The 14,548-nt window shown below is 37.5% G+C and overlaps 1 protein-coding gene across 6 annotated transcripts in view; it reads left to right on the top strand.

Annotated features, from left to right (window-relative positions):
• Positions 1-14,548, top strand: part of CREBRF (CREB3 regulatory factor) — a 67,976-nt gene that overhangs the window by 22,152 nt on the left and 31,276 nt on the right. For 5 of the 6 annotated variants that reach the window (XM_073232287.1, XM_073232289.1, XM_073232279.1 and 2 more), the window contains exons 2-4: positions 5,100-5,277; positions 7,228-7,353; positions 8,762-9,848. In XM_073232287.1, coding sequence (XP_073088388.1) covers positions 5,269-5,277; positions 7,228-7,353; positions 8,762-9,848 — 1,222 coding nt within the window. In that variant the 5' untranslated portion in view covers positions 5,100-5,268. The remainder of the gene's footprint in view (positions 1-5,099; positions 5,278-7,227; positions 7,354-8,761; positions 9,849-14,548) is intronic. The other variant, XM_073232292.1, reaches the window with a different exon arrangement.

Below are 14,548 nucleotides of genomic sequence, written 5' to 3' on the forward strand. Positions count from 1 at the left end.
TACTACTTACCATTGTGAGGAACCAGTTCCCTCACGTCTAAAAGGGAGCAGTGTCCTAAGTCAGTGCTATATAAAAGGGGAGCTGCAGGGATTCTGGCCATCATACGCAGGATCTCATTATAAGACATTTTCTTTTAAAAAGAAATCTTTTTCTTTATGTTAACTTTTTTTTTTTTCCTTGTATGTGGACTCTTATGGATCAGCTGAAACAGATTAAGAAAGGTCACAATTGAGGAGCTCTTGGATATGTGTGAGCTGCCTGGGGCACATCATATACCTCTTGGGTTTTGCTTTTGAAGTTTGGGTAGGTGGTTTGAGCAGTCCCAGGGATGAGCTTTTGGAGAAAGCTTTATTTTTGGCTTTATCTATCATCCTACTTTATGTTTTGCCTTGCCAAATGGACATAGTAAGCCTTAGCATATTTTCAGAGAACCAAAAATAAATAAATAAATAAATAAATAAACGTGGGGGGTAGGACCTGGTGGAAAGAGCTGTTGAAGAGATAGAAGCTGTGGCTGTCTGCAAGTGGTACCATTTCTGCTCATAAATCAATCATTTGTCCCATCTCGTTTGTAAGGGAGGAAATCTTTTCCTTTCTTCCCCTCTAGGTTCTTTGATTGGTCTAATAATTAAATTGACACAAGACAGATAAAGAGGAGGAGCAAAACTACATTTTCATTTTATATGTATGGGAACTCACAGAAATAAGAGACTCAAGTAACCAAAGCAGGCAGCTTACCTATATATGTGAAGGACTGACAAATTTGGGCTTGGGGAAACAAATTAATGAAGAAGTAACATGGGGTGTTTATGCAGCCTTCTCAGCCCTGAATTCCGTATCTCTGTCATAAGGATGCCTTCTACCCTCCAGGTGCTGGGAGGGTGCCCTTCACATGGAAAATTTATTTCCTGCATCCAGGGGGACAAAGGAAGGCCAATGTCCTTCTTGAACCAGCTGTTTCTTAAGTAACTTTAATTCAAAACAATCAGTATGCCAAAGTGGCATATTTTAAGGTGGGCTGCCCTGAACCTTATCATATTGCTTCAGAGAGCTAGTTACCAGAAGTATTTTCCTGTGCCTAGGAGCTGTTTCTGAATAGTTTCATATGAGTCCCACCACAGGAAATCTTTTGATAAATGTTATTTCTGATGGACTACAGTCTTCCCGCCCTTGAAAGACTCACAAAACTGTACTGGGAACTGGTGAGCCAGAGCTGTGAATAAAAGGAAGTGATTACTAGAGGAATTAATTTAGCCTTTCCCCTAGTTGGCTTTTTTTTTTCCTTAAGAAGCACTGGCCTTGAGGTAAGCTTGAGGGCAGAGTGGAAGATTTTATGATCAACTAAGTTTGAGAAATGATATCTGCTCTACTCATCTATTGGTGATTTATAATGCACCTTAGCACCCAGCACTTTAAAGTTTCTAAGAAGTCCAGTGTTAATGCAGTGTAACAGTTTTGTTTAATGTGGTGTTTTAGAAACCTCACAACCTTTTCACTGAGTAACCATTTGAAATTCCTTGTAACAGATATCCCTCTGGTCACATGTTGGGAAATTAACCATTGTTTTTTATGTACTTTAATGTGGAAGCTCTTGAGTAAAATGTGGATGTTCTTGAGCCCAAAAAAGTGTGAAGACATCCTGAAAAGCAAGTTGTTACACCTTCCTCAGTATTACTCAGCCATCTGAGTATTAATATACCCTTTATAGATGGCTCTGTAGTACCAGGGACAGTTTTGGAGCAATGTATCACTATGCAAGGTTCTGTGTAATGATGATTGCTATAGAAACCTTTATTCTATTTTTCCTTCTACTCTTGGTGGGGAATTTTGGTTTTCATGGTTGTTTCACAATAAAATGTTTGGAGTAGTACCAGGCATTTCTGGAAAACGGGTGCACAATGTTGGGATGAGGATAGTTGGTTGTAACCTTGGGTCATTAGTTTTAGAGACAGGGGGAGTTTTTTTGTTTTTTATTGAAATATAGTTGTTATACAATATTACATTGGTTCCAGGTGTACCATAATGGTACCATTGTTTACGTCATGAATCAACAATTATATACATTACCAAATGCTCACCATGATAAATATAGTAACCATCTGTCACCATACAAGGATATTATAATATTATTGACTATATTCCCTTTTCTGTACTTTTATCCCCATGACTTAATTGGGAGGGTTTATTACTGAAAAGAGGTCCTACTGCTTGGGGTAGAATTGGCCTTCTTCCATCCTCTTTGCTGCTACCTGAAACACCCAGGAGAAGCAACTAAAGACCATAAACTATCAAAGGAGAATGAGGTCAACCTTTCGCATGGTGGATAACCTTTCTTTGGGAGTTGGTGTCTTTAAAACATTCAACCTGGCTGCCAATAGCTGTGACTGATGTTGAGTTTCTGAGTTGGACTAGCTGTGGAACAAAAGAAAGCATCAGCAAAATGTATCTGTTGATAATAATCACCTTTCTGATATATTACTACATCGTAATTTAGTATCTCATTAATTCTCATAATATCCCTATTACATAGTTAAGGGGAGAATAGTTGTAATTCCTCAGTCTGGGTGCTAAGGCATAAATTTAAGTAACTTGCTCTAATTCACAAGGCTGTTTAGTCTTAATTATGGGATCAAAACTGGAATATAGGTCTCCTGTCACCCAAACACAAGTGCTCTTTTTGCTGACTTCATGACATGTTTGTTTTGATGCCAGCTGTCTAACACAATTTCAAATAAATACAGGTATCTAAAAGTAAAGCCCTCCTAAAAACCTTTCATAAGCTGAAACGACATAAAGTAAAGACGCTGTTACCATTAGTTCATATGGAAAAATTTTTAGTATCCCCAGACTCTTAATAAAATAACCTCTCTTAAGTTTCCCTACCTTAGGACACATCTTACTAATGGAGACACAAAAATAAACAGAGGAGGCACAGGTGCTCGCAGACACAGTTCAAAGCTCTGGTGGTTTGCTGCTGAGAGGCTGAGTGTGGTTCCCGGGGCAGGAGCTTGGCAGCGCTCCTCTCATTGCTCGGGGTGCGCATGTTCACCGCCAAACAAATGCTGACCGCTGTTTTCACTTTTCCCTTTTTTCCCTAAAAGTGGAAATATTCTTCAGAGTTCTTTCAGTTAGCAAAAACAGGTACTAGCATAGGTCTTTCATAAAAGCAAATAGCATAATGTAAACTTTCAAAAAGTGGGAGTTACCAGGGATACCTGTATTTGTATTTCTATTGAAGGTTATGGCTTAGAAAATGTGGTAGTCCAGAGAGAGTGATAGTGTTTTCTTTTTAGAGATGAGAAAGAAGTAAAGCTTAGGAAGACTGACCTTACTCCAGTGTTGTATAGTTTGCAAGTGAGAGCTGTGACCAGAACTTAGCCATTTTTTGTCCAGTGTTTCCCTGATAAACCAAGCTGCTGGTAGATGGTGTCTTTAGTAGATGCCAGTTAGTATTTTTGTAATGGAACTGTATCTTCTGGAGTCTTCAACCCTGTTGCTTAGTAAGGGTAAATTTCAGGTTTTAGAGCATATCAAACTTTTCTCCCAGATCCAGGTTATGTATCATGAATCCACTGCTCCACTTTGTTGAATGCATCACTGGAATCCTATGCCTTTTTGGGGGTTTATAATAGGTCTTAGACAAGACAACTGACCTTGTTTCCTGCAGGAATCAGGAGAAAAGTTAGGACTGATGCTAGATATCAGCAGTAGGACTAAGGTATGAAGCCGCATAAGGAGAGGCTGGGCCAGAACTGGCTTTTGGCAGTAGCAGGGACCAATCTACGTAGACTAAGCACTGGTGTGAAATACATAGTTTCTTCTGTTTCTGAGCCTAAGCTGGGCACTCGATGATGTTCCTTAGCTCGTAGAACACTGACCTGAGAATGACAGCCCATCAAAGGGGAGAGCCCAGCAAAAATCCAGAAAATACAAGTGGTAGTTAGTGTATTAATCTGTTTAAGTAGGAACAGTTACTTAGTCCTTTATTGGCTCTCTTTTATTTGTTCAGCAAGAGGTCTTTGAAATTGATATAAGGTACCACTCTAACCCTCTAGTCCAGAGAATATGTTAATACAAAGGGCAGCTCAGCTTAAATTGGCTATTTACATCACTCTGAGAAATGATACAGCATCTAGATCAAATGAGACCAAGGAATTCAGCGTAGGGCATCAGTTTTCAAATTTCAGGGAGGATCAGAATCTCCTGGAGGGCTTGTTAAAATACATTACTGGGCCCCACTGCCAGAGTTTCTTCTTTAGTAGGTCTGGGCTGTAGCCCAAGGTTTTGCATTTCCAACAAATTTCCAGGTTGATCCTAATGCTGCTGGTCCTGAAATCACACTTTGAGGACCACTGATGTAGGAAAAGTTGATGAAGTGGGTAGAGCTGTTTAGCTCCTCTTCATTAAGGCCTTCACAGAAGAAGAAAAAGGGAACTAACATTTAAGTCTCTAACACAGTCAAGACGCTGTGCCAGATGATTTCACAATCATTTAAACCTTGAAACCACTCTGCAAAGTAGACCTTATTCCTGTTTCCCCGCTCAACATACACTCGTTAAAACTTAACTGGAATAATTCTTACAAGGACAGCTTTCACTTATAACTTGAAGAACAATGTTGTATATACCATTATGAATGTAATTTTTTTTAAGTAGAGGATATGTTAAATTCCATTGTTGACAGCTATGTACTCATTGCTTGTGCAGATTTATAAGAGATATAAAATGTAGGTTAATTTAGCAAGTAACGAGTCTCCAACAGCTGGAATTAAATGTTGAGACATGTTTTTTCATACAGAAATGTAAAGTGAATGGGAGTTTTACTGTAATATTAAGTATAGTACATCTTTCAGAGCACAGGAAAGATGGGTTTTTGTTAATTTTGTCAGGATTTTTTTTTTTTTGCCTTTTGGCTACTGACCAATCTTTTAGAAACAAAGGGAGGAATGGTTAATTTCAGAATAGTTGGTACTAAAAAAATGACTAAATTCTTGATATTGCAACCACAAGACTTCTTTAAAGTATTCTTTGTTAATGTTGTTTTTGAAAGGTTAACTTTTAAATGGCATTCAGTGAAGTTACTTTGTGTTGTTTGACAGGTTCACACAGAATTATTAAAAAGGAAAAAAGTGATCCAAGCATTTGAATTGAGGCCATTTATTGTGAAAATTGTCTTTGATCTTGAAATTAACAGTAAAGCTGGAAAGGAATTTACAAACAAGAAAAAAAAGAAGTTTGGGGTCGGACTCACGGGATCTGGGCTTGGAAATGCCTCAGGTAAATCATACAGAGTAGATGGAAAGTTTTATATTTGCAGGAAATCAGTATCATTCGTTTTGTAAGTTCTCTGAATCTTAACATAACTCGACATATACCTTTTCAAGACATTTTATGTCTCATCTCAGCTAATTTTGAATATGTCTTTCCTTTCTTGGTTCCATTTCCTCCTTTGCTATAGCTTCAAAATCTAATAAGCCTGACACAGGGAACATTGGTGAATGGAAAGTTGGTTAGAAGGTAGACAGACCTGCTGGCTCTATGGGGACTAGGCCAACTCCCTTGAAAATTAACCTGCCATGGGAAGCCCATTTCCATCTCCTTTATCTTTTCCCTATTTCCCAAAGTTCCTTTCCATTTGTGCCTTTTTGAATTTAAAGGTAATCAAGAGGAAATGGTGAGGGACTTCAACATCTTGCTCTTTCATACACACCACAGCTATCCCATACACACATATGTATACCTCCCACAAAACTCAACTAAGATTGGTTGTATCTATATTATGGTAGCTATTTGGGTCAGTTCTGGTTTGAGGCAATCACTGAAACAATAAATGAAGTTAGTCTTGTTAGTCCCCATTCTGCCTATCTAAACATCTTCCCTTCCCCCTCTAGTGGTTAGCTCTTAACCCTGACCCCTTTATGTTCAGTGCTGGGAAGAAACCTAGAAAGAATGAGAGGGCAGGGACTGTTCGGTGGGTGCTAGGCAGAGCTGTGCCTTAAGCACAGGAAATCAGGAACTTGCTGCGACTATAGGGTGTCTCTGAGACAGGCAGCAGAGGCAAGATTTGCTAGCTGATTTTAAAAAGATCAGTGGCCTACCTCTACCCCAACCTCTGTGCCAGGTGGACCACATATATTCATTTAGAGGTCTTTCTCTATTCAAGGTTGAATTTGCTCTTTGTACATTCTTGAATTTAGGGCGGTAAAACACTTGTTTTGAGCTTACAGCATGGCAAGGTTGGGGAAAATCAAAGAAAAGAAGGGGATGGGAAATACCAATGAAGAAAAACATGAGAGAGTGGTTAAAAGGGCCAGTCTCTGATACATAGAAGGTATATGAATAGAGAAATATAAGCAAATTGACTAATATGATATTTTAAAGTTTCAGCAGAAACTTGTAGAAGAAGAACAAAAAAGACAAAGAGGGTGTTTTTATTCTTTCCCATCCTCTTCCTTCATCCAAGTTAGATTTCGAAAATGAGACCTTTCACTTGTTTCAGCTACTTTAAGAGTGTGAGGCCAGACTTCACTCTGGAGTGATTTGTATATAGGTGTTGAAATAGAAAAGGGGGAAAAGAAGGAGCATTAACTCAAGGTGCCCAGTCTTTTTTCCCCTTTTCTTATTTATTATTTAATGGATTGTGCTCTTTTCAGGGATCACAATCAAGGCTACTGATTTCATGCCCCTGTTCCTGGTCTCATTTAAGAGATTCTGGGATATTTGGCTGAGCCTATCAGTTATCACATGCCTGGAGGCATTTGTTGGACTAGACATGCCTATATTGTCTTCCAGTTTGTTTTGGAAAATAAGACACTGGACTCAGGAGTACAGATACTGACTTGCTACCTCTGTAGACCCCAGGAAATGGCAGGGAATTCTAAAATTAAGGGAGTTGGAACCGAGAGTGTTGTTAGAAATGGATTGAAGAAATGTTGCATAGCTAAATAAAAGTATCCATGAGGTACTGTATGCTGACTCTGGCAGCTTTAAATAAACTTTATTAGTTTTTAGAAGTTAGGTATTTATCACAATTGTGGCTCTATTTCTTTTTTCTGTTTCTAATGCATCTTAGTTATTTTCCTAATAAGTCCACAGTTTAATGCTAGTTAAATCTGTTAAATGTACTAAAAAATAGAAAAAAATAGTAATTTGGGATGGAGCTTATGTGTGATAAAGTGGTCTTGAAGCGGTCTTTCACTTTGTAAAGTTAAGATCACTCTGTTGTAGCCTAGCGTAAGCGGAATGGATCCGCCTTTTGGGGATGCCTTTCGAAGCCACACCTTTTCCGAACAGACTCTGATGAGCACAGATCTCTTAGCAAACAGTTCAGATCCAGATTTCATGTATGAACTGGTAAGTTACATTTTCTTGGATTCTGCTTTAACTGATTTGGAGTAAAAGTGTATAATTTTTTATTTATAAATGCCTGGAAATGTAAAAGGATGTGATTAGGCCAAATCTGATTTTAGTCACTATCAATCTAGTAATTTTAGAAGGATGTATGAGCCCACTGAAAAAAGCAAAAGGAAAAGCTGTCTATCTTTAAGTCCAGTTTTTGATAGAGATAATGCCAAGCTGTGTTTTTTAATTGCCTAACTACTGAAAGGACTTTTCAACTGGGATATTTAGGATCAAGGTATATGACACAAAGAACGAGACAAAAATAGAAATTCCAAGCACCATCTGAATATACCTACCATTTATTTTTGAGGAAAAGAGGGCCTTAATATTCCTAAGAAAAACATCTTTAAAAAATTTAATTCCATACAGTCTAAGCAATACAGAAAAGTATATAAAAACTGCAAAACTACCCAAATATGTTAATTTACTAAAAATTAATTGACTTGTACAGTTAATACAGGTAAATTTCATAAACTATACTTCTTTAAAGCTGTTAAAACAAACACAGCAAAAGCAAAACAAACACATAAGTGGAAAAATCAAAACAGAACAAAAATAAAGTGGAAAACTGAAAATTTCCTCATTTCCTTCCTGGGCCTCTAACCTCCAAACCTTCTCTCCAAAGGTAACTCCTACTAACAGAATTTTTTGTGCATAGATAAGTATATGAATCTTTTAAATTGGATGACATATTCATAGATAACAGTATTCTGCAACTTACTCTTTTTAACATAAAAAAATATGGTAAGCAGCCTTTCATCTTACATTAGTGCATTAGAACTTAACTGGACTCTTTAATGGCTGCATAATTTTATTGACATTATAAAAATCACATCTTCACTCATGGGAAGTATCATACTCATGAGGAGTATCTTATTCCCCGCTCTCAAGGGTTGTTACAAGGTCTTACCAAATGTATTTCTGCGGCTGAGTCTCAACTCTCTTTGGATAGCTCTTTTCCTTTATGTTTAAGTTCTCATTTAAGACAGATTATTTTGTGATGAAGATAAGGTCTTCATTATTTGCTTTATTTTGACATTTGTTTCAAAGGAGATCCTAAAATCCTTCTGAGTCAAGGATCAGGAAATACAAGCTTTCTTGAAAACTGTTCATAGTAAGAGTTCAAGAGCCCTTGATATTTAGGCCATACCTAAACCTCTCAAGGAACATAATTTCTTCTTTTTTCTTTACCTTAGGAAGTGATATTTTATGAAATGGTAAAGTGACATGTAAATAGCCTTTATCTTAAAACAGAACAGAGGTTAAGTACTGATTTATCATGTGACACTTAGAAGTAAGGATGGGGTAAATGTTTCTTTCCTAAAGTATGGTGTGTGATTTTTTTTTAACCTTTTTTCAGGACAGAGAGATGAACTACCAACAGAATCCTAGAGACAACTTCCTTTCCTTGGAGGATTGCAAAGACATTGAAAATCTGGAGTCCTTCACAGATGTCCTGGATAATGAGGGTACTTTAACCTCAAACTGGGAACAGTGGGATACATACTGTGAAGACTTAACAAAGTATACCAAACTAACCAGCTGTGACATCTGGGGAACAAAAGAAGTGGATTACTTGGGACTTGATGACTTTTCTAGCCCTTACCAAGATGAAGAGGTCATAAGTAAAACTCCAACATTGGCCCAGCTTAATAGTGAGGATTCTCAGTCAGTCTCTGACTCCCTTTATTACCCTGATTCTCTTTTCAGTGTCAAACAAAATCCCTTGCCCTCCTCATTCCCTGGTAAAAAGATCACAAGCAGAGCAGCTGCCCCTGTGTGTTCTTCTAAGACTCTTCAGGCTGAGGTCCCATTATCAGAATGTGTCCAAAAGGCAAGCAAACCCACTTCAAGCACACAGATCATGGTGAAGACCAACATGTATCATCATGAAAAGGTGAACTTTCACGTTGAATGTAAAGACTATGTGAAAAAGGCAAAGGTAAAAATTAACCCAGGGCAGCAGAGCCGACCCTTGCTGAGCCAGGTTCATGCAGATGCAGCCAAGGAAAACACCTGCTACTGCGGTGCAGTAGCAAAGAGACCAGAGAAAAAAGGGATGCAGCCTCTGCAGGGTCATGCCACTCCAGTTTTGCCTTTTAAAGAAACCCAGGAACTATTACTCAGTCCCCTGTCCCAGGATGGTCCTGGGTCAGTTGCAGCAGGAGAGAGTAGCAGCCTTTCTACCAGCACATTGGTTTCAGATTCATCCCAGAAAAAAGAAGAGCACAATTACTCCCTTTTTGTGTCTGACAACTTGGGTGAGCAGCCAACCAAATGCAGTCCTGTAGAAGACGAGGAGGATGAGGATGATGTTGATGATGAGGACCACGATGAAGGATTTGGCAGCGAGCACGAACTTTCTGAAAATGAGGAGGAGGAAGAAGAGGAAGAAGATTATGAAGATGACAAGGATGATGATATCAGTGACACGTTCTCCGAGCCAGGTATTGTAATGCTTGGAGCCTTACCAAACTGACCTTTCTCCTACTGTCTTGAAATAGAAAGTTTTGCTGTGGATGCTTGCTTTGTCTTAGTTGTGGGGATTAAATGACTTAGTAATTTGGCTCGAATATGTAGTTGCTTTCTCTGTTCAAGCAGTTCTAAAATAATACTTTTGTTCATTTAGTCGTTCATAAGCTGATTCTTCAAGGGCCTCTTTATTTATCTTACATTGAGTGACCTGACTTGTCACTCTCAAGCAGGTGTGCAAAGACGCCAAGAATTGATTGGTTTAAAAAATATCCCTACCTAGGCATCTGTCTCTGTCTAGTAGTTGAGGTAAGTTAGGAGTACCTAGAATGGTGAACCAAATGACTGTAGTTTATATTACTCAAGTGATGATGGTTATATTACTCTAACCAACAAAACCTTCTTAATGAGTAGTGTAATAGAGAGCTTTTTCTTTGTGTCTGCTGCATCTTTCATTTGCACAATCTTTTTCCATTTAAGAAAATAAATGCTCTAATTAATGAGCATGAAGGTGATTCAGCTTTATTTATATGCAGCATATATAAATAAAAGGGGGAAAGAAAATGAAACCCATGGAGAACTGGTTCACTTCAGCATTTACATGCTTGGGCTATTACCATTGTTGGCTAGTGCAGTTTATTTATGAAAATGGTATTGCCAAATGGCACATGATTAAAAATGCACAAAGAAGTGAAGACCTTCAAATTTAAGCAAAGGTTACTTTCTTCAGAATTAAAGTTGATACTATAACTTCTACATAAAAAACTAAGTTATTTTTTAAAAAGTCATAAATTGTCAGAGAGCCCTTTTGTTATGATGATTGCAGGAGTTTCTGGCAGAATAACACTGATACTTAATTTTTGGGAAGGTTTTTAAGCCATAGTAGCTATATTGTAGCCAGTGAAGCACTATTGTTGCTTGAAAGACTATTCTTTTTTTTTACTAAAAACAAATATATTGTTTTCTTTAAAATATTTGTTTACCTCTGTTAAAAGATTATCTGGGGCATATAAACATTTTAACAGTTGAGTCAAAAATTGATTCAAATTCGGTGGTACCACACAGAAGGGGTTGAAAGACTATTCTTTCAGTGAAATCTTTCTATTATGCAAATGCTTAGATTGATGTATTTGATACAACCAAGTTGTTTGACTTGCATGGAGTTTCAAGTAAGGGAAAGGTACTTAGGTTTAATGTGGAGGAAAGGGCTTATGCTTTTTTTTTTTGTTTACTTTAGAACTCTGTATAGCTAGAACAGTTGTCTTTTATAATGAGTAGGGAAATTTTTCTCTCAACAAATGAATAAAATCTGCTTTGAGATGTCTCAAGGAAAGTTGTCTTTGTAGCTAGTGGTAAGTTGTATAGTTCCCTTCTTTAAGAAGAACAGAGGGCTGTCTGTGAGTGGTCCTTAAAGTCTCACAGATTGGCCCTATTGCTTTGAGTCCCATATTTAGAGTTAGGTTAGGAGGATAAGGGAAAGGTAAGACAAAGAGGAGATGGTAATAACAAGGGAAATGAAAAGCATGGGGAAGGAGGTGCCTTTAGCAGCTGGTGCTTAAAGGAATATGTAAATCAGAGAGTCAGTAAATCCCACCATTACCAACCAGGGCAAGCAAGGCTGTACTGTCTATCCCATTTTTATTATAATTTTGCTTTTCTTTGACTTTTAACTTGACTTTAAATTCATCCTTGATCTTTTGACTAAAAATCCGTTGAGACCATTTAAGGGGAAATGTGTTGAGAGATTGAGAGATGAGTAGGTCCAATGAGAGAGACCACTTGGTACGTTGACCCTCATTTCCATTTTCTCAGCCTTTTGACTTTTATAGGGAAATGGAACCAGCATTATAGATGGCAGTCTTCTATGGTGCCACATTCTCTTGCCTTGTCTCTTGTAGAAGAACCCTAATCTCTGAACTTGTTGGTATTAACCAACGTGCTTTAAAACAGAGATGCATTAGCTGGCCCTAGGCAAGGTAAAGCTCTGCTTTCTTGGTGCTGCTTTAACAATACTAAATGTTTGGATGGCATTTAATTCAGTCCCTTCCAGTTGACTTGAAGTGAAACCTCTTTGGTTCAGATTGTGTGGACTATTCTCACAAATGTGAATGAGTGACATGATTTAACCCCAAAATCAAACAATTTTGTAGTATTGCTTGGGCTTTATTCACAGTTCTAATGAAAATTTCCCTTTTTCTTGGAGGAAAGAGCTGAACAAGTGACTTCGGGAATGCAAAATGAATTATTGGTGAGAAGCAGGAAGAAATTATTTGAAGCCAAAAAGTGGGGATACTGTAGTTTCTTGAGAGTGCTAGTTTTAGAGTGGGTTGATTGGTTTAATTTGCAGCAGACAGTTTACAAAGGCCCTTTTGTAACGACTAGCGCCCTTGAGTCTCTTTCTTGGCACTTGGCTACAACAGTGCCTGAGCCTGCAAGCTCCAGGAAAGGTGTAAAATGGAGTTTCAGTCCCTATTCTGGACTTGCTCCCAAGGTTTAATAGAGCCTATTCTGTGGACAGGCTATGATTGTTTAGGGTCATGGAATTACATCGTTGTAGCACTAAGAAATGGGCCCTCAGAATGAGAGTTTTTTTGTAATCCCTACTCAACAGTTTTTTCATGATTGACTTTAACAGCTTAATGGCAATAGTCTGCACTAACCAAACGTGTGATTGAAATTTTAGGCATGAATGTGGCCTTTTTGGCTTCCTTTTAATAATCATGTCAGGAAGGAATGATTTAGTGGTGATACATCAAATGAAAAGGGAAAAGTCTCCACAGGAAATGTTGTTTTAAATTAATTACTGATTTGCTAAAGTAAAGTTTTTTAGTGCCTCCTTTTGAGTCAGCACTGTGTGTATTAGGTATTGGCTATACAGAGATGAACAAAATAGACATGATCCTTATCTGCATGGAACTTTGAGTTGAGTGGATTAATTTACAGTTATGATTTCTCAGTCTTTTAATATACGTATGTGTACTGTGACTTGGCAAGAGAGGCAGGATGAGAGTTTCCTAAAACTTATTTGACTACAGAACTTATTTGGGGATGACATAGTATTCCACAGAACATGCTTTGAGAAATACTTAATTACCAGACTAATGAGCTGGGAATATAATTTTTTTGCATTCTACTTGGTCATGATAGTCTTTGTTTTGAAAGGTGGGATGGCTTTAACTAACAAATCCATTGTCTGTTGGTGTGTATTATGGTGTGTGCTATTAGAAAATATTAATATATATTGGGTCAAAGAAAACTGATGGTCCTTAAATAATTTTTTGGGAGAAGGTTGAACATATATAAGTTAATAAAACTGGTAACTATTTTGGGCAGAACAGAGGAAATAAAAATCTTTGTGATTCTGTGAATTTAACATGGATTATATGAGAAAAAAATTCATTTAGACCATTTAATTGGAAAAATACAAGGAAAATGTGGTTGAAACTAGACTCCTTGAGTCACAGAGCCTGAGTCATTCTCAGCTCTGCCAAATAACTTAAAGCCTCCATGAGCATGTTTGTTTGTGTAAATGGGGTCAATAGCCTTTTTAAAAAACTTGTTCACAATTATATTTTTTTATGATTCTATTTTTTTTACTTTTTTAAAATTAAGGTATCATTGATATGCAATCTTATATTGTTTTCAAGTATACAACACAGTGGTTCAACAGTTACCCATATTTTTAAAGCCTCATCTCCCTTGTGTAGTTACTGTCAACATAGAAAGATGTTACAGAATCACTGGCTATATTTTCCATGCTGCACTTCCATCCCCATGACTAGCTTATATTATGATTGAGAATTTTGTGCCCTTTTATCCCCCTCACCCTCTCCACCCCAAACCCTGCCCCCATGGTAACCACCAGTAACTTCTCAGTGTCTATGAGTCTACTGCTAGTTTCTTCGTTTTGTTTTGATTTGTTTTTGTATTCCACAAATAAGTGAAATCATAAGGTATTTTGCTTTCTCCATTTGGCTTATTTCACTTAGCATAATACCCTCTAGTTTCATCCAGGTGGTTGTAAATGGCAGGATCTCTTTTTCTTTTATGGCTGAGTAATATTCCTTTGTGTATATGTACCAGATCTTTTTTATCCACTCATCTTCTGATGGACACTTTGGTTGCTTAATAGCCTCTTTTTACCAGGTTCTAAGGGAGCATATCAAATAAAGTGTCGGGTGAATGAGTTGCCTGAGGAAGCTATGTATAAAAAGTCTCCCTTAAGATTTGGGCTGGGATAGCCCAAATGTGGAACATGAGGGTTTTTTTTTTTTAATTTTAGTACAGTTAACATTTAGTATCCTATTAATTTCTAGTCCATGTCATAGTGATTTGATACTCTTATATATATACATTATGAAATCATCCCCACAATAAGTCTACTTACCATCTGCCATCATACAAAGTTATCACAATAGTATTGACTATATTTCCCTATGCTGTACATTATATCCCCATGGTTTGTTTATTTTATTACTGGGAGTTTGTACCTCTTAATCCCCTTCACCTATTTCATCTGCCCCCAAAACCCTCCCCACTCTGGTAACCAACAGTTTGTTTCTTGTATATATGAGTCTGTTTCTGTTTTGTTTTGCTTGTTTTGTTTTTGTGGAACACCAGTTCTTGACATTGGTATATAGATGGAGTGTTTTGGTTGGTTTATCTGCTTGTGTTG

The sequence above is a fragment of the Manis javanica genome, chromosome 1 (genome assembly GCF_040802235.1).
Source record: "Manis javanica isolate MJ-LG chromosome 1, MJ_LKY, whole genome shotgun sequence".
Lineage (NCBI taxonomy): Eukaryota > Metazoa > Chordata > Mammalia > Pholidota > Manidae > Manis > Manis javanica.